This window comes from Dendrobium catenatum, unplaced genomic scaffold, assembly GCF_001605985.2.
Source record: "Dendrobium catenatum unplaced genomic scaffold, ASM160598v2 fragScaff_scaffold_621, whole genome shotgun sequence".
NCBI classification, from domain to species: Eukaryota; Viridiplantae; Streptophyta; class Magnoliopsida; order Asparagales; family Orchidaceae; genus Dendrobium; species Dendrobium catenatum.
In genome coordinates this window covers 8,747,176-8,768,680 of record NW_021319083.1, presented here as the reverse complement: position 1 = coordinate 8,768,680, position 21,505 = coordinate 8,747,176, and the positions used below count along the sequence as shown (strand labels likewise).

The window sequence follows — 21,505 nt, the reverse complement described above, 5'->3', positions numbered from 1 at the left end:
TTTCACCCATCCTATCCATTGTTAATAACATCCCCCGAGCTCTCCTATCACTGATCACCTCCCGCGCACACATCCTTAACCCTTTCCGGCCGCCTTCCTCCCCCATGTACCCTCCTACATTGCAGCCTCACCTAAACTTCTCCAGTGAATGAATGAGAGAGAGAGATAAATTTTAATATACTTGAAATATATCATAACAAATAAAAAAATTCCATTAATTTAAGTTACATTCAATAAAATAATTCTTAAATATCTAATGCATAAGTTTCAATCTCTCTCTATGCATTTAAAACATCCAACAAACAGCCCATATGTGAAGAAAGAACCATTTTTTCACATAAAAATAATAATAGTCTATTCTTATATATACACAAATTCAATTATAAGCAGTTTAAGGAAAAAAAAGCATTACTGCAGTTGAAAAACTAACAGAACAGCATTAGCCCTAGAAAGAGCTTGGTTGACACATAAAAATAACACAAGGCAAATCCTCTATTCACATATCAGCTGCTTTAAGGCTTAATTTGGGACAGCTTTTTGCTGCTTCTTAAAGCGATTTTTTAATATCAAAAATTTAATTTTTGTATTAAAAAACTATTTTTAGAAGTAAGAAGAAAGCCGTCCCAAACAAAGACTAAGGTTTCATTTGGAACGGCTTTCTTAATGCTTCTTAAATATGCTTTTTAGTATAAAAATTTAAAATTTTGTATTAAAAAGCTACTTGAAGAAGCAAGAAGAAAGCCGTCCCGAACAAAGACTAAGTGACTTGTGGCCTTGGGACAGCCTGCCAACCTGTACATATCTGAAGAACCTCTTTAAGTGCCACAGATGCTGGTTCCATTGTCCAGGTTGGATAATGGTCATGGGGCTTGAAAACTGACTCAACACCAACACCCTCTAAAAGGCAGGGCTGGGAACCATTTAGAAACAGATCTCCTTCTGATCTTATCCAGCCAGCCACCACCTCCTCTTTATCAGCAGCCTGTAACAAGAAAAGAACAATTATCTCATTCAACATTCATCATCCTCAAAACTTCTAATAGAAACATAAAATAGGATGCCAAATTGAGGCTATAATAACTTTAATTATGGAATTGGTATCTAATGTTAGTTATGTGTGGAATATGATTGTATCGATCAATCAGATTGTACAATTGCTTAGACTTTAATTACATCAGTTGAGCTCATCGAGAGGTTGCAGGGGGTCAGCGCTCCCCTGCTTGGGATTCAGGGGCTTTGGCCCTGAAATTCTCTCTTTTTTTTACTGTTCAAGCACTACAACGCTGTATGTTGGAGCGTTGTAACACTCCAGGCTTGGGCTGGAGACAAAGAATGAAGCACTGCAACACTCCAAACCCCGCTGACGCAATGTTGTAGGATGCAAGGCGGACTCAAAGACAAAGAGTGGAGCAATACAAAGTGGGCTGAGCAATTTTTTTTACCTCTTTTCTTATTTCACTTGAAGGGTTGCATTCTCTGATGTATTGAAAAGGTATCTTTATCTGTTATGAGAGTAGAATGAAGAGAGAAGTGAAGAGTGACATGGAAAGAGTGTGAGAAGAGAGATTTGTACAATTTATCTTAATTTTCATAGTGAGTTTTTTGGTGTGATGCGGCTCCGTGTTTTTTTCCAAAGTTTTGATTTTATTCTAAGTTAAAATATGATGTTCATTTCTAATAGGTCATTTTCTTGTTTGTTTCATTGTGTGCTTTTCTTTCCCAACATCAAAAAACCTTTCAGTTTCTGCAAGTGAGAATGCGGATAAAGATGATCATAAATCAATTAAACAGATATTACAGGCATGTATATAGAAGAATGCAAAATGGTTTCCACATGAGTTGCACAATGTCATAATCATTAGCCTTTATCCCACTTGTGTGGGATGACTTTATAATCCTTCATGTTCATTAATTTTTGGCGAGCCTCGTAAAAAGTGCAATTTAACTTAAAATAAGTTTTCTTTCTTGACTTTTAACCTCGGTACTATAGTTTATACCTCTCCATCTTCCCTTCACTTATGCTATCTCCTCAACTCGGCCGTGTAGATTCCACTTTCCATGGTTAATTGTCAAACCAACTTTCTATTTTTCTATGAAATTATTCATTGTGTTCCGCCCCACAGCCTCGCTTGTAAGTTCTTTTATTCGAGTTATCATCAAGTTAACAAATAAATTTTTTAGTGCATCCTGCATTTTCTACATTTTCTTTAAAAAGCACCTCTACATTATACTCTGTTTTATCATAACACCAAAATCATCATCATTAGATCAATTTGAGTACAGAGCAACAACAACAACAACAAACATTTATTCTAATATATAGAGTCTACAACATGAATTCTTTTTCTCTATTATACTCTATTAAGAGTCAAATTCTCATTTAAATCTAATAAAAAAATTCATTTATAATACTTTCTAACCAAGTCTTTTTAGGTCCACATTTATCTTACTTAACATAAGTCAGATCTAATACAACTACTCTCTTAATAGGGCAGGGTCATCAGAAGTCCGATGTCTTATGTGATCAAACCATCTAAGGTGTCTCTCTCTAATCTTTTCTACCATTGGAGCTACTCAAATCTTTTCACGTATATACTCATTTTGGATTATATCATTAAGAGCAATGCCACTCATCCACGTGAACATCCTCATCTCAGCACCACTTAATTGTATGCTTCTATTTTAGTGGACAACATTTTGCACCTTAAAGCCTTGCAGGTCTCACCACATCTTATAAAATTTTCACTTAAAATTGAGGGGTTCTTTTCTATCACAACAGGCTCAATGCATTCCTCCCATTCAACCATCCAACTTAAACTCTATTAATAATATTCCCATCTATTTCTTCATCGTTTTTAATAATAGACTCGAGATTCATAAAATGTGCACACTCTTTAATAACTTGATCACCCAATGTCACAATTCCACCACTATATCTATTACTACTAAAATTACACTCCAATACTCCATGTATTTGATTTTAGATCTACTCAAATGAAAACTTTTAGATTCTAAGGTTGACTTACACAATTCAAGATTTTCATCCACTCCCTCTCCAATCTTATCAACAAAAAGAATATCATTTGCAAAAAACATACACCAAGGTACATTTGCATGTTTTTGCAAATGTCTAGTATAGAACAACAAATGAAAACAAATTCGACACCCTCTAAAATTCAATTGAAGATTTGAAAATCATGATGTCATACCTAACCTTATACTAAAACTGCTTCCAAACTCCAACTCATGTACGTAGGATAACCACATGAGCCCATCATCGTTCCAGGCTCCCCTCATGTTCTCAATATCCTCTCTCATTTAAGTCGCCATAGGTCACCCTCTCTCTCCTTTTTATAGTCGCTAGGTCGATCTCCTCTATTATGTTACTTAAACAACTATTAATCATTTTTCATCAGCTTTAGCCCTAACAATTTGGTATCAGCTTTATAAATCTTCCTTCTACATTCATTCAAGCTGAATGCTACTTCATTTTGTGCACCTCTTTGCATCCTCATGTTTTAACATTAAGTTTATCTCCTTATAGTATTGGTGCATCTTACTCTCAGTTGCAGATTTCAAAACCTTCGAGGTCTATTTTCTATTTCTAGCAGCTCATCTTTAATGCCATATCTTTCTTACATAATCATAGCCAATGTACTATTATTATAAGTTTTATTGTACATCCATCATTACCATCTTCTTCATACACCACTCAACTGGATTGGTAATTGCTCGTTATGTTACCCAACACTTCTATTTCTATTGCAGCTAATCTAACAATCATCATCATCATCATTTGCATCATTATCATCACTACTGCAGCTGAACTAATCACAATTCTATAAATTATTTTTTCTCAAATCTAATTAATTTGCATTCTATTCCACAGTCATCATAAATTCTCATTTGAGTCACAATTGTCATGCTATAGAATCTACTTTTAAGTTTTAAATAGGACTATAAATGAATCAAATCAAACAGAATAATATTATGTTCAAGTTTTTTTTTTATTGAATTCAAGCTGAGATTAAAAATAACTTGAGTAAATTCATACCAAACTTGTTTATTTAATTTTTTAGCAAGCTCAAGTTGAAATAGAGCTTTAATTAAGACAAATAAAATGAAGTGCTAAAATTTAAATATATAACATTCTTATGTAATGCAAATCTATACATAATTATTTACAAAAAAAATCAAATAATTCAATTATTATTTTTTTGGTCAATGACACTCTCATTTATAAAACTATATTTAACTCTCATTTATAAAACTCTAAGTTAATGGATTGACGTTAACATAAGATATAATATCAAACAAGTAGTGAGGCAAGTGTAATTTAAGAAAACGGATTATGGTTAATATATAATGTAATATCTATCAAAAGAGGAGGCATGTGTAATTTTAGAAAATACATTAGATGTATTAGTAATATTGACTATAGTATATGTTTTGACATTCAAATGACATAAAAAAATGAAAAATATTAATGATTTGATTATTATGAATTCTTATGTTTTTATAATTATAATATACTTAAAATATATAGGTAAAAAAGTTCAAGTGAGTTATATAAGCTAATAAATGCATATCGAAGGAAATAAGATTCTCATCTAATGTAAATCTATACATAATTAATGACAAAAAATCAAATAATTCAATTATTAATTTTTTGGTTGATGACACTCATCCCATGAAGGTAGTCAATATTACACATACCTCTATTGTGCTTTCTAAAACTATATTTAACTCTCATTTATAAAACTCTAAGTTAACGGATTGACGTTAACATAAGATATAATATCAAACAAGTAGTGAGGCAAGTGTAATTTAAGAAAACGGATTATGGTTAATATATAATGTAATATCTATCAAAAGAGGAGGCATGTGTAATTTTAGAAAATACATTAGATGTATTAGTAATATTGACTATAGTATATGTTTTGACATTCAAATGACATAAAAAATAAAATAAAAATGAAAAATATTAATGATTTGATTATTATGAATTCTTATGTTTTTATAATTATAATCTACTTAAAATATATAGGTAAAAAAGTTCAAGTGAGTTATATAAGCTAATAAATGCATATCGAAGGAGTATTTAATCGAGTTTTTAATCTGAAACTTGTTAAATAATAAATTAGCATGGTTACAAACACAAATAAACAAATATGAAAATTTTCAAACTTATTCACTTAAGTGCCAAGCTTCTTAAATTATGATCAGCTTGCTGAGTTTAAGTGCCAAGCTTCTTAAATTATGATCAGCTTGCTGAGTTAGCGAAGTAAATGAACATAGACAAGCTCTAGTTGAACAAATATTGGGTTATTCATCGAGCATATTATTTCAATTCCAACCATACTTCAAAAATTCCATGATACCCTCTTCAACTGTCACTCCGCCAGCACTAGACCTTTAAACAACTAACTTTAATTATACTAACTATATTCTCAACTAGATCCACTTCTTCTATATAATGGATACAATATATCTAAACTTATCAAACCAAGATATCATATAATCCTCATGCATTATTGATTGATTATTATTCATTTCACATTCATTAACATAACACTTTATGTGCTAATACTTTATTTTAATTATCCCAACTATCTTTCCTTCATTTTTTTTTTTTTTTTCATTTTCACATCTTTTCACTCAAAGTTTCACCTAATCAGAGTATATCATTTGCAAATGTTAGGTGCCAAGATTTCAAATGAGCTATTTAAGTAAATGTTCAAAAAAAAACAAAAAAAAACTCCTTGCATTTCAGGCCACCTTCACGTCTTCACAGAGTAACCAATATTATGAGCATTTCTTCATATAATTTTACAATAAAAGTAAAAAACATATTACAACTCTGTTCTTTCATCCATTCTCCTTCAAATGATGGTTCTGGGAGACAGCCTACCAGCAACCTGGTAAAAGAACTAATGCAAAGCAGATTTTTTTTTTAAATCTTCAAATCAGAAATCAATGAATATACAATATAATGGTCAAAAACAACAACAACAACTGCAACAACAACAACAACAATAATAATAATAATGTGCACCATAAAAGTTCAATAAGTTGTGTAAGATCACAATTTGTATGTTCATAAAGAAGGTAAGTGAGAGGTACCTTCTCAGGCATGTATTTAAATACAGTTTTTTTCTCTCCTGCTTCATATATATTGCACTGAGAGAGTACCTGAGAAATCAATCGTATACCAAAGTTTAATAGCAAAAATAAAAAAGAAAAACAGATATTGAAAAAGATAACTTATAGGATTCAGATTGACCTGTGCTTCCACACTGGCGCATACAGCATATATACCCCAATTTCTTGTATAATTATTATACAGATGAACTCTCCCAAACCTAAGACGTGGATGCCTCTGTCTTGTGCCATCAAAAAAACAGTGATGTATTGTCACCCGGATACATCTATCAGTAATGTTGCTGCTATCAGCTCCAATAAGCATTGTTTTATCATGCATTGCAAAGTGGCATCTGTGCAAAGACAATATCAACAGTTCAATTAATTAGAAAGCTCTTTTGACAGTACACACAAAAAGAAAAAGAAGGATGTTGGGTTTGCACTTATGGCTGACTTAGCCAAGCTTAAGCATCAAATGATTTTCTAGAAGTTTTCTTCAGCATAATCTGCTTAAGCTCGGATTAATTCAAGGGCTGGCTAAAGAGTGAGATAAACTAAGCACAGCTCTCCGATACATGGATACGCCTCCGATACTCCACCGATACGTGTCGGATACGCCAAAGCCGTATCCAACTAAAATACTATTTAATTTCAAAAGGACACGCGTATCCGATACGCGTGTCCGTTGAAAAACAAAAAAAGAAATCCGAAAAAAAAACGTGTCGTATTTACTTCCACGGTTGCGAGCAAGATTCTCTCATTTTCGAGATGGATTTGAGTCTCTCGATGATATGAAAATATTAAAATTTACTAATATTTCACTTGATCTGAATTAGAAGCTATGATATTTACTGAATATGATATAGAAGTTCAAAGACAAATCAATGAAGAAGATAATTATATAATTCCCTATATTGAATAGTTGAAACTTCAAGTGCTAGATAATTTATGTTTATGCTTTTGTTGTTGTACTAGACATTTAATGCTTGCTTATATTTTGATATTATAAGCTACAATGCTACAAATGATGTTGTCGTCATTTTTTTTGTAATTTCAAATATTATGCTTTGTTTGCTTTCTTAATTTTTATGTATGATTTATAAATTATAATACCGTGTCCGCGCCGTATCCGTATCCTATATTTTTAAGAATTGACGTGTCCCGTATCCGTATCGTGTCGTATTCGTGTCACCGTATCCGTATCGGTGCAACATAGGTTTGAACACAAGTAATTGCTCCTGCATATATATCCTTAATGATTTTAATATAAGCGTTATTAACTCCTTTCTTTCCAAGAACTCTCCATAGCAATTCTCTTGGAACTTTATCATAAGCTTTTTCTAAATCAATAAATATCATATGTAGATCCTCCTTATTTTCTCTATATTTCCCCATCAATCCTCTTAATAAATGTATGGCTTCCATAGTCGACCTACCCGGCATGAATCCAAATTGATTTTGAGAAACATTACTATCACGCCGCAACCTATGTTCCATAACTTGCTCCCATAGTTTTAAAGTAAAATGCTCCTTGCATTTCAGGCCACCTTAACGTCTTCACAGAGTAACAAATATTATGAGAATTTCTTCATATAATTTTACAATAAAAGTTAAAACATATTACAACTCTGTCCTTTCATCCATTCTCCTTCAAATGATGGTTCTGGGAGACAGGCTACTAGCAACCTGGTAAAAGAACTAATGCATAGCAGATTTTTTTTATATCTTTAAATCAGAAATCAATGAATATACAATATAATGGTAAACAACAACAACAATAATAAGAATAATGTGCACCATAAAAGTTCAATAAGTTGTGTAAGATCACAATCTGTATGTCCATAATGAAGGTAAGTTAGAGGTACCTTCTCAGGCATGTACTTAAACACAGTTTTTTTCTCTCCTGCTTCATATATATTGCACTGAGAGAGTACCTGAGAAATCAATCGTATACCAAAGTTCAATAGCCAACAAAAAAAAAAAAAAAAAAAAGATATTGAAAAAGATAACTTATAGGATTCAGATTGACCTGTGCTTCCACACTGGCGCATACCGCATATATACCCCAATTTCTTGTATAATTATTGTAAAGATGAACTCTCCCAAACCTAAGACGTGGGTGCCTCTGTCTTGTGCCGTCAAAAAAACAGTGATGTATTGTCACTCGGATACATCTATCAGTAATGTTGCTGCTATCAGCTCCAATAAGCATTGTTTTATCATGCATTGCAAAGTGGCATCTGTGCAAAGACAATGTCAACAGTTCAATTGATTAGAAAACTCTTTTGGGTTTGCACTTAAGGCTGACTTAGCCAAGCTTAAGCATCAAATGATTTTTTAGAAGTTTTCTTCAGCATAATCTGCTTAAGCTCGGCTTAATTCAAGGGCTGGCTAAAGAGTGAGATAAACTAAGCACAGCGCTACCCAAGATTAAGCTTAAGAAACCTATTTCAGATGGAATTTTATTAAGAATAATAAAATGTTATTAATATTAAACTACAAAAATCAAGTATAGGATAGATAATTATTTGATTTATTCATTAGAAGTAGTATTTTAATTATTTAAAATAATTAAAAATTAATCAATTTTCAAGTTCATTAATAATTTATTTGTATTAACTATAACAAACTAGGAATAATTGATAAATAAGTAATAACAATAAATCAATAATTAATTATTTAATTAGATTAATTGTGAATTAATTAAAAAGATTTTTTTTATCATTAAAGTTGTATCATGTTTAAATTAAAACAATTAACCATGAGATCAATAGATCATTAATTAAAATAATTAAAAATTAACTATTATTAGTAAGACTATTAATTAAGATAGTTTTAAAACTTACAGGAGTCTAAGTTAACCATAATAGCTAAAATTTAATTAATATTTATTTAGAACAAATCATGCTTAATTTTAAATTATGCGATCATGATGACTTAAGCAAATAAGCTCAAGACAGAAATGCAACCAAGTTATTTTCTCAGATTACGGTAGCTTAAAGGTTTAGCTTATTTAGCTTAGTTTAACTTAAGTCCAAAACAAACGGGCCATAATATATAAATCCATATTTTTTATTTGAAAAAAAAAACATTTTTTATTTGGAGATTCAAGTAGCTTTACAAGTTACAACACAACATCAAACTGATTCGTAAATGAACTATATAGTATTATATCAGATCATACATGATATTTCAAGCAAGAGAAATTCCTAACGCTGCTGTCGAAGATTGTGAAACTTTAAATCATCCAAAATATTATAGAGAAATGTCAATTTACACATATTCCGGCCTGCACAATTTTAATATCTCTATAATATATCTAACAGAAAGATTACACAGAAATGCCTCTTTTAACCTATTCAAGTCTCTATTTTTGGAGATATTATTACGTGCAGAATTCGGACGCAACTTTTTATCCAGACTCCAATCAGACGAAAACGTCTGCATTTACTCTCTTTTGTACACACCCTGTGTACAAGAGAGAAGAAGAAATCAAGGTGTCCACACGTTGATATCATCTCTAATATATATATATATATATACCACTGCCTCTTACACCACAGTCCTCTTGTACATCCCTCATGACAAAGCGCACTGAAAATATATAGATTTTATGGGAGTAAAAAGCATTGTTAAAGACTGTATGAGAAACAAGAGTTAAAAGCAATATGAAAAGAAAACTAAACTGATTAAAATCAGATTACTGGAGGTGCGTCTATCACATTGGTGGGCAGTAGAGATGCATAAACAGTATATATAAGAAGATTATATAGTAGCCAAATAGAAAACGCAGATACTAGAGGTTTAGCACTTTAGCTTTGCCACAAAAATTGCTCAAAAAATAAAGCAAGGAAATCTTAGTAGTTTCAATGATTCAAAATACGCAAAAAGAAAAAAAATCAGTTTTTACCTGGAGATAGTAATGTCAGTGCTCTCCCGTGTGATATCAATCAAACCATCATCATAATCACGCAGGCTGCACCGATCAATCCAAATATGTCTAGACTTGGGCTTTATCTGAATGCCATCAACATCATGGCCTCTACCACCTTCAAACTCAAGATTGCACACAATAACATGCTCGCATTCCTTCAACTGCAAGCCCTTCCCTGTCAGCTTGACCCTCTGTCCCCGGCCATCAATTGTCTTGTAAGATGACACCCTCAAGTAAGAGGACAAGTGAATCGTCCCGGACACTTCAAAGACAATCCAAAGAGGCTCCTTTTTCCGGCATCCATCACGTAGGGAGCCTTGGCCGTCGTCTGCAACAAAGGAAGAGAAGAATGGTGACTTAGGATCTGTTTGGTTTGAAGGAATGATATTAAAGGAAATGGAAATAATTAAGGAATTGAATTTAAACTTGATTAAATCTCCTTTAATTGGTTTAGAAAAAGAAGTAGAAATATACATATTTTTTCCTCAAAAAATATAAATTTTTCTTTTCTTATTTTAGTTGATGAGAAATTGAATTTGTTTCTTGTGAATGGTGATTGTGAGAATCATAGCGATTATTGTTTTTCTTATTAATCACAATGAAACCAAACACACAATAAAGCAAAATTTGCATTCTCCCATGTTAGGAATAAATGATGGCGAAACAAATAAGAAAGAGAAAATACAGCAAAACAAAAGAACAATAAGATTTAAGATGGAAAAATACGAAACTAGAAAGAAACAATGGAACCACACCACACCAAAAAATTCACTATGAAAATACAAGTAATTATACATATGTCTTCTTTCTCACTCTCTTCTTGTATATCTTCACTCCTTACACAATTCTCATATAAAACTGATAAAGAGACACGCATTAACCACCCTTAGACCATCTCCAACGGAAAATCACATTTTTCACTCCAAAATGCCGTGAAACCTAAAAATGCCGCGATTCATCTCCAATTGAACTCCATTTTGCGAAGGTAATGGTCTTTTTTTTATTTCGCGCTGTTTCTTAGAAAGTTCGGTATAGGCGGAAAAATAGCGGTGATGAACAGTGCAACGTCAATATTGGCGTCCCACTGTTCACCCGCAAGGAAATAGCAGAAATTTTACCGTTCGGCTGGAGCTTTGAGGCGACGGCATTAGAGGGTTTGGAGTTTCGTTGGAGATGCTCTAACGGTTGCATCCTTATAAAAAATGAGAAAGAAAGTTGCCCAACCCAATTCGCAGTGCTGGGGTTTGGAGCACCATGGCACTGCAGCGCTTTACCCACAGCGCCACAATGCTGTGCCTTATATCTCCAACCAGAGATTGCAACGCTGTAGTGCACGATTATACAGCGTTGCAGTGATGTACGACTGCATGGAAAAAATAATTTTTTAGGAAAGGCTCCCCTGCAACCCTCGGACAAACTCTCCTGACGAAATTGAGTTCTGAGTCAATAATAGAACTTGATCAATCGACACAATCAGATTCCACAACTAACATCTCAGTCCGTTTAAACCAAACAAACCCCAAAAATGTATTAGAACGTTATAAATTTAACTGAAAGTAAATGAAAAACATACTAAAAACTTTAAGGGGCTGTTTGGTTGCCTGAATTAGGAGTGTAAAGTAAATCAATTACATGTATTTACTAAATTTAGATGTTTGGTTAATTTTGAGCAGAACAAAAGGTATTCATCGGATGCGTTAAGAGTGTATTAAAGAGGCTGTTTTGCGGGAATTAGAAACCCGCTCGATACGAGCGGGTTAGAAATTCATCCGAAGAAAAGCAGCTTCGTCGTGCTGTTCGGCTTCAATCGAGAGGAGAAAAGCGTCGTGCTGTTCGGCTTCAATCGAGAAGAGGCTTCTTCGCCAACGTCGTCCTGTTCGGCTTCAATCGCTCTGGAGTTTTCGCCAACCTTCGTCTTGCTGTTGGGCTTCAATCGAGAGGAGAAAAGCGAAGCTTCATCGTGCTGTTCGGCTTCAATCGAGAGGAGAAAAGCGAATCTTCACTCGAGTCGGAACCTTTGCCGATCCCGCGCTCTCGAAGCCTTCCATCTCGAGTCGGAGAAATGGGGCGTCAACGTCCAGCCCTACTCAGGCAGCCCAACTAATTTCGCAGCATATACCGTGCTACTTAATCCACATGATCGGATCATGGGGCTTGATCTGCCCTCAGGCGGCCATCTCACTCATGGATACTGCACATCCGATGGGAAGAAGATCTCTGCCACTTCGATCTACTTCGAGAGCTTGCCTTATAAGGCGAATTCCACGACGCGATTCATTGGTTGTGTTTTTTTTTTTAAGTATTGTTTCTCGTTTATCTTTTGTTTGTTTATTTGTTTGGATTTGGTGATGTGAATCTGCTTGGATCTTGTTGTGTGGGACAAATGAAGCTTTCGGTTATTGAGTTTTATAAACGGTTTAGGAAATCTATGATACGAATTTGGGTTTTATTGATTAGAATATTATATTTGTTTTGTTTTTAGAAAGCTTGATCTAGTTTGGTTCCTTCGGTTCAGATTCAGAATTCCCCTTCAATGATTTAGCAGCACTACTGAGCTGATGCAATGCTATTTATCCTTAAATGAAACAACTTAACTTAGATGTTATATTTTGAAATGGATATAAAAAACCTGGAATAAGCTAAAAATTTGATTCCGTTTACTGTAGATACAGTTTACACTACTTTGATGAGTTGTGAAACTTTGCGGTGGTCACTTATGCAATGAATGCCAAGTTAATAATCCATTTGCTCAGTTACAAATTGTGAGAATTCAAATTGGCAGCTTAACAGTCCATTCTCTATTGCCTATAACTTCTCTTGAAAGAATTAAACAGGGTTCAGCAATCTCTCAATTTCAGCAACATCCTGGATTTCATCAACTTTTTGTATTTCATTAACAACAAGAAAATGAGGGTAAAGTTTCTTTGAAGGATGCACTTATCTTACTTTATCAACATCTCAATTTATGACAAACTGAAAGAATCAGGGTTGGTGAAATCATCCTATCTTCTCTTGAAAGAATCAGAACTAGGTTCATCAACCTCTCAATTTTCAGCAACATCCTGCTTTTCACCAACCTTCTATATTTCATTAACAACATGAAAATGATGGTTAGAAAAATCTCAGGGATGGAGAAATCATCCTAACTTCACCTGGATGATCAAAACTAGTTTCTGCAACCTCTCAATTTTCAGCAACATCATGGATTTCATCAACCTTATGTATTTTTCATTAACAACAAGAGAATGAGCTAATTTGGTCCAGGTGAAGATTTTAGGTCAGAATCTGATGACATCTGAATACATTTTCCATTTTATTTGGTCTATACAGAGCAATGTATTTATTAGTTGCTTCTTAAAGCAGTATTTTAGTATAAAAGTCTTATTTTGTTACTAGAAAGTTGTTTTTAGAAGTAGTACGAAGCCGCCCCAAACGAAAGCCTTAGTGAGCATCAATTTACATCTGTCTTTTTTTGTGGATTGCGATTTGGCTTTGCCTGCATTTAGAAACTACAAAATATTGGTGTTAAGCCGAACTCACTCTCCACTATCATCTGCAACAGCAACTGAAAGCTGCCAACCTCTACTCCAGCAGCCGCATACCTTTTTACTTTATGCTTTATGTAACTATCCAGGGTAGTTTAGACTTTAGCCATCTTACTCTTGTGTATTTATATCAACACTAGCTACAATAAACATATATGGCTTTTATCCAAAACTGAGTCGTCTTCTTCCTTTAGCTCCTCTGCGTTTTCGTTCTTGTGCCGGGTCTCCAGCTCTCTTCATGGTATCAGAGCCCATCGCCTAGTGGCTCCTCTACACGTCCAAAATGGGAGACTCTACGCCCGTTTCTGCTGCGTCTACTCCACAACCAGCTCAACACGAGATCTCGAGCAGCACAGACGTTCATATCCCACCCACCCTCAAATTTTTGCTCTCCATTATCAAGAACGTCATCAACGTTCAACTCCTTCCAGATAACTACCCAACTTGGCGCTCTGCTATCCAAAAGTTATACGCAGCCAATAGTTTTTCCGGTTACTTGGACGGAACACAGCCGTGCCCTCCTAAACATCTGCTCACTGCTGCCGGCCAACTTACCCTCAATCCCAAATTTTCTTCCTGGTCTTTGATAGATCAAAATCTATCCGTCGCTCTATTCTCTACGATCCCTACTTATATTCTTCCCTACGTGTTGAACCTCGACACTACCGCTTCCATCTGGAAGACTCTCGAGCAGCGTTTTTACTCTACAAAATGGATCAAGAGTGATTCAGTTGAAAAATGAATTTCACTCTTTGTCTATGCAAAACAAAACAATGACCGAATATCTTGCTTCCGTCAAAACGCTTGTTGATAACATTGATGTCGCCGGCGGATCTGTCGACAGTGAAGACGTGCTACACTACATTTTGAATGGATTGCCTTCTACCTACCAATCTTTCAAAACTTATATACGATCTTCTCTTCACCCTATCAGTTTAGACAACCTATACTCACTACTACGCAGTGAAGAAGTACAGCAAACCACTGATGCCGTCAAGGAACTGTCGCTGGCGGCCGCCCCCTCCACTGATCCAACAATTGCTCTGTTTTCGAACAGAGGTAGAGGACATGGACGATTCAATAACTCCAGAACTCGCGGCCGTGGCTCTAGTTCCAATCGTCCTCCTCGCACACCCCGTTTTGATGGACATTGCCAGATTTGCGGCAAACCGGGACATTCTGCCGTGACTTGTTGGCACAGAGGCAATTTTCAGTACTCTTCTCCCAGCTCTTCATCAGATGTTACTTTACTTGCCAACAGCTCAACTTCTGATACGGTACCTTGGTATTTAGATAGCGGTGCAACCGCTCACTTATCTCCAGATCCGCTTCCCCTGTAGCAACCTATTACTGGTAAAGAACAAGTGCTGGTAGGTAATGGTACACCTCTACCCATCCAACATTTTGGTAATGGCCTCCTACCCACTCCATTTCGTAAGCTTTCCCTTTCTTCCTTACTTCACGTTCCTCATCTTACTCACCGCCTTATATGAATTTCCAGACTTATTAATGACAACAACTGCTCTGTTAATTGGTATTTGAAGGTCGTGAGCTCATGAGTCGAGCCTCTTCAAGCTCGAACTCGATCTCGTTTAACAAACGAGCTTGAGCTCGAGCTCTTGGCTTATAAGCTAATTTAAATTTAGATTTTAATGTAATTTTTTTATTAGCATGTGCTTTTTTTTGTGATGTATTATTGCTAATGTAGATGTAATTTTTTTTTAAATTTTGTCTTTTATATATTTTTTATTTTTTAATCATTTTCCTCCTGTGAGAACTAAGACTGGTTCTGTCCTTGCCTCTAACCACTATTACCTTATTATGATCCTTCGATGATCATCTCTTGAGTACGATTACTACAATTATCAAACTATATTCATATGACTAAATTTCATCCGATTACATCCTCCAATCATTATTGCTCCACTACAATCCTTTGATAGTCATCGCTTGATCATGGTGCTCCGACCATTATCTGCTGTCAATAGCCCTCTAAGCATACTCTGATCAAATTGTTAAGAAGAATAAGTATTAAATTTTTGTAATATCATATAAGATCACTGTAATATTAATATTTTGTTTAAAAATTTTAAACTTTACTTTAATTATTTTTAAATTAGGACATTCTACCACACAAGGATAAAAGCTTCTTATTACTATCGAAAGCCATTTTTAGTAAAAAAAAAAATTTAAGGTAATTTTTTGCACTAAATTTTTTTTTTAGAAAAGAGTAATAAAATTATCCGGGAAGAAGTTTAAATGCCCAAGCTCAGCTCAGGCTTGATAATTTACTATAAATTCAAGTCATTTGTAAGTACTTAATTTTTCAAATATTTTGAAAAGCTTAATTACTTACTGGAAAATATTATTGTACTGCTACAACTTCATAATTTCAAATCTGTTTTTTTTTTTTTTTTTTTCCAAACGTTTTGTTGTCTTTCACGGTTTTTGTTTGGGATAATTTTTTTATTATTTTAATTTTCATTCCAATCATAATTTTTATTTGGCCATTACATTTTCTTTACTTTCAAAAAACAAAAAATCCAAAAAGCTAATTTTTATAACAACTTTAAAATTATTTTATCTACAACTTTACAAAACAATAAGAAAATTGTCTCCAAACTATGGTTTTGTTTGTTACAACTTTCTTATTCCTTTCTTTTGTCTCAAATATGAGAAAATTTTTATGTTTGGTGTCCAGACGCCTCACGTCAGCCAACACATAATGCATTATGAGATGTGGCGTGTCTGGATTGATCCTCGGATACGTCCAACCTCTGCACGTGATAATCTCTCCAAATATGATGGAACATCCGCTGATGTTCAATTTAACATTCGGCTTATGCATAAGCTTTTTTCAAATGATGAGTGGCCATATGGGTGCTGAAAGGTGGGCAGTCAGATTATTCTTCTCTATTGGATGAACAAAGGAGGAAGATTGTTGCGGGCTAGAATATACGCGACGATAGAGTTAGAAAGTTTATGTCTCAGCATTGTACTGATATCCATCACACAGACAGAAAATGAAATAACACCAGAATTTTTATGTGGAAAAACCTGAAAAGGGAAAAAACCACAAGGCCACGCCCAGTTGATAAAGTTTAACTAGTGTTTGTTTGAGATACAAGAGGATGACTTGTCCTTAAAATTTAGGACTATCAGATTACAATGAATCACTTCTAGATTGAAATCCAGTTACAATGTCTGGCAGAGTTCCGGCGTCAGTTGGAGATCAGGCGGAATTCTGGCGTGACTTGAGCTTCCGGTAGAATTCTGGCGTCACTGGGGCGTTGAGCAAAATTCTGGTGCCACTCAGGCATCGAGAAGAATTCTGGTGTCACTCGGCGTCGGGCAGAATTCTGACGGTGGTTGTGAAGGAGTTTCTTCCCTCCGATTATTCTCTTCTTTTTCTCTTCCTCTTCTTACTTGGGTCCCCTCTCAAGAGAAATGAGAGGGTATATTTATATGTTTTCTAGAGTGGCATGACTCGTAAATAGATGAGAGATCAGGGGCAAATATGGAGTGGTCTGGATGAACGACAGATATTGAATCCTTCGACCGTGGACTGTTTATCAAACATTTGAAGGCCTTAATGACTTAGAAATTCGGCGATCTTGGGCTCGTTGGATTCGTCTCGTTGAGTCACTCGACTCGACTAGAAGCTAGTCATGTTTGGAAACCGTTTGGTAACTCAAATTGTGGTTTGAACAGCGCTTTGGGTCCTTGATTTGGACTCATTTGGGTTCGATTTGAGTCAAATTTGGTGTCGTTGGGTTCGTATTTCTGAGACACTCAGTTTGATTGTAAGTTCGCTAAAATCGGAGTTCAGGTGATCCCAGATTTAGTTTTTAAAGTTTTTGGCTTGATTTTGCCTCAAGATTCGTGCTCGATCAAGATAATTTTTTGATGATATGTCAAAGATAATAATAATAATAATAATGATAATATAACGCAGTAGACAATAGATTGAAGGCTTTAAATAGATGTCATGGGACGAAAGATCTGGCCCAAGTCAACTAATTGTCAATCTATGATGCTTGTTTGATGGTGGATTCAATCATTCAACAAAGGGTAGGCTCGTAAAGATCTCAATAGGGGTGCCAGTTTGGATTGACTGATTGGGTTCGGGTCTAATGTGAAGTTAACTCAGCATGAATATGCTCGACTTAAATTCGACTTGTTTATTATATGAGTTAAAATATTTGACACGAATTTGACCCGCCTAGATTGAATCCAACTCATTTAACACATTTGATATATGAATCATGTAATTTTTTGGATTAATAAGACTCGTTTAATCCAAACACGCCCATTTAACTTGAAAATGACAGTTTAACTCAAACAACAATAGGATTCGAGTCAATTTAGAGTTGATATTCTAGGCTCAATCCGACCCAAAATCTAAGTCAATTTGAATTCATTTTTTTTTAGTAAGGTTCAATCCGGATCATTGATTGACACCCCTATCTCTCGTTGCTACAAATACGACAAAGCTGATGGATTGGAGGAAGATTAAAAAGCATCACAGAGTGAAATTTTAAAATAAGGCTACTCCATAAATGATAACGGATGTGTTTTTAGGGATAATTTTTTTACTATTTTCTAAAACAGTTTTTTAATACAAAATTTTTTTAAAAGCAGCTTAAAAACAATGATTAAAAGCTGTCTCAAACGAAATTATAATCTCTCCCTAAGATTGCGAAACATATTTTTTATTATTTATTTAGCTTCTTATATATAAAATTTGTTGAGAATAAGTAGAGACCTATAAAACACCATATACACATTCACCAATTGGACATTCAAAACATTGACAATTGTTGATAAGTGATTTTGAACAAATCAAATTCTGATTTAGACTTTATTTATTAACTTCCAAAACTATATAAATATTTTATTAATTTGCATCAAATATAATTCTTGCTAGCTGTTTTAGATCAGTAAAATGCCTGAAACATTCAAAAGTCCAGCTGGAGAAACGTTAAAGTCGAGCTACTTTCCCTCAGATTTTTTGTTGAATTAAAATCAACGAATATATTTAAATCAAGCTTGGATTAAGAGAATATTAGATTGTCTGTAAATGAAGACGAATTTATCTTAATTAAATTCACTCAAATTTTGTAGAATTATTTTGTGCGGACACTGGACCGTCCGGAGGCAAATCAGAGCGTACCATGTCACCTGGTGCATCGCCGGTACATGATCGTGATACACAACAAAGGGGTGATGTGGCACGCTCTAATTCATCTCCGGACGGTGTCCGTATCCGTACAAAATAATTTCACTAAATTTTGCGCATTTTGAACTAATTGAAAGTTTATTTGAGGCATGAGTGAAATTCTTTATAGATATATACTCTCACACACACACAAATAAATAGGTTATAATGAGCCGTTCGATTAGACTATAAGCATATAAGATTTGAAGATAATTTGATCATTTAATTAGTATACTAAGGCTTACAAATATGCTTCAAGTGTTTGATATTGGTTCCTTGGGACTCACACCAAATCACATGTGGTGTTGATGAAATTATAAACATATAAGATTTGGAGAATGTTTGATCATTCAATTTATGTCTGAATGAAGGCCCACAAAGATGCATTAAGTTTTTTTTTTTTTTTTTTTTTTTTTTTTTTTTTTTTTTTGATATTTAGGCCAATTTAGGCAAACTCACACACACATCACATACGTAAGATTCAAAATTTTGGTTTCGATGAGAATGTTGGTGTCGGCATAGGTAGCGACAACAAACATCAAATGTAGGTGACGATGATGTGAGTCAACATTGATGATGATAACAAGAGTCGGTGATGATGATTGTGTAGGCGGCATCATCGTTAGTCAATGACGGAGGCTACAACGGGTGTCGGTTTAGGTAATGGTGACGGTTAGCTTTAGTTAAGTTAGTTGCATTCAACCTTATTGGTGATATTGTGCGTCAACAATCTAGAAGATAGAGAGGTTGATATTATCATTGATGACAAATGTTGGAATTATTGAAGACAAATGTGATTTTGAAACAATAAGCATCAACAATATCAACGTTGGCAAACATTGATGTAACTAATCACATCAAGTGTTGATCTTTTTTATGATGGTAGGTGTCGACCTTATTGATCTTAGTGGCAATTAATAATATATGCTAACATTGTTAGCGACTATAGGCATAACATTTGGTGGGAACAACAAATTTAAATTTTGTTGGTGATGACGAGCATCAACCTTAGTAGCAATGGGGAACATTGACGGTCATCGATCTTATTGACATTGGTGGATACCAAGACAATATAATCATTAGCCTTATTGGTAGCAAAGTGACTGTTCGTGTTGGTGGCTACAATGAGCGTCAATCTTACTGGCAATAGTGGACACTTGCCTTAGTGGATATGACAAATGCCAATTTTGCTGACAACAAGTGTTGTCGGTGGTTGATAATGGGTGCTGGTTTTAGCATGCAAAATTTTGGATTCTCTTCTTGTGAAGAAATTATTCTGTGTAGGGGTCGGACACAACTCCACGTTGGAGGCAAATTAGGTGCAGCCACGTCAGTAGTATTGAGTCGCAGTACCGAGCAGTACCGAGCAGTACCAAACAAAAGGGTAACGTGACACATTCTGATTGATCTTCGGACTACATTAGACGTCCACACAAAATAATTTTCGTTCTCTTCATTTCCTTGTGAATCCTTCCTTGAATCTCGTTTCCACCTTTCGTGAATGTATAGTAGTAAGCATACTTATAAATTTAAAAAGCGGATACTTTAGTTTAAAAGTTCATATCAACTATAAATTTATTGAAAAATAAATTCAAATGATTCATTGGTCAATTCCAAAATTTTTTATTTAAATACATGAATGCTTTAAGATTTGAAAATCTTTTCAAATCAAATATTTTTTTATTGGCTAAGAATATTCAACGCAACAGCTTGATGGGTTTATGAACCACTGCTGCATTGCTGGACAGCCAGTCTTGCATTAAGTATTTTTTTGATTAATACGGAATTTTTTTTTTGTCGACAGAGTCCGTTACATTTGTGGACAAACATAGCTGTCGATATTAATAATCATTTGTGCATAAATTATTGAAGGTTAACGGCGTTAAAAAAAATTATTTTCTTCCGCAGCACATAACTAGCATAACTTCACTAATGATTTCTACTCATAAAAAAATAAAACAATTGCTATTGGTCAGTTTGTACGGATATTAATATTGAAAATTTTTTTAAAGACATTTAGGTCATTTAAAGCAAATTCATACACACCACATATAGACTCGAACTGAATACCTCTTAGTTGGAAGTCTAAGATATCAATCAACATACCAAAATTACTTATTTTTACTTTTAGTGTGAATATATATATTAACTTTTATGTATTACATTCTTCCATTGTTTCTATTGCTAATGACATCCCACTAGCTCCTACGGTTGCAAGCGGTCATTTTAGAGCGAAATCATAATGTACGATAATCGAACGCTGTTCAGAGGCCAATTAGAACGCACCATAGCACAAATATAATGTGTACCGTTGTGTATCAGATGGCGTGGCACATCATTATTGACCTTCTGACCGTCCGGTGACTGCACGTAATCATTTCTCCATTTCCAAACATCTTTGATCTATCCTCACTCTTAATCTTCTCGAAGTCCATCCACATATGATGCAATCGTGAGCTACAGGAGCACCTGCGGAGCACCATACCTATCCTAATGGACTGATACGTTTCCACTACCCTTATTACTCTTTTAGTTACAAAAGTACTATTTTGCTTTTATTTTATATCTTTTTTATTTTAGCAATTTCACAGAAACTGTTTAGGATATAGCCAAAAGGCATGGGAGCAGCTTTGGATATTACCTTCTCTTACAGAAAAGAAACAGAGA

The 21,505-nt window shown here is 34.4% G+C and overlaps 2 protein-coding genes across 2 annotated transcripts; both read right to left on the bottom strand.

Annotated features, from left to right (window-relative positions):
- Nucleotides 1-338: 338 nt before the first annotated feature.
- LOC114579702 (pectate lyase-like) lies at nt 339-10,409 on the bottom strand. Its single transcript, XM_028695131.1, has 4 exons — nt 10,052-10,409; nt 6,284-6,494; nt 6,124-6,192; nt 339-982 (listed from the first exon to the last, which is right to left on the bottom strand). The coding sequence occupies exons 2-4, from the start codon at nt 6,479-6,481 to the stop codon at nt 758-760; spliced, it is 492 nt and encodes a 163-aa protein (XP_028550964.1). The 5' UTR covers nt 6,482-6,494; nt 10,052-10,409; the 3' UTR covers nt 339-757.
- On the bottom strand, nt 7,792-11,266 carry LOC110111237 (probable pectate lyase 4). The gene is made up of 5 exons (XM_028694982.1): nt 11,194-11,266; nt 10,052-10,439; nt 8,195-8,381; nt 8,007-8,075; nt 7,792-7,827 (listed from the first exon to the last, which is right to left on the bottom strand). Exons 1-5 carry the CDS (start codon nt 11,264-11,266, stop codon nt 7,792-7,794), a joined length of 753 nt encoding a protein of 250 aa, XP_028550815.1.
- Between the last annotated feature and the right edge of the window lie 10,239 nt (nt 11,267-21,505).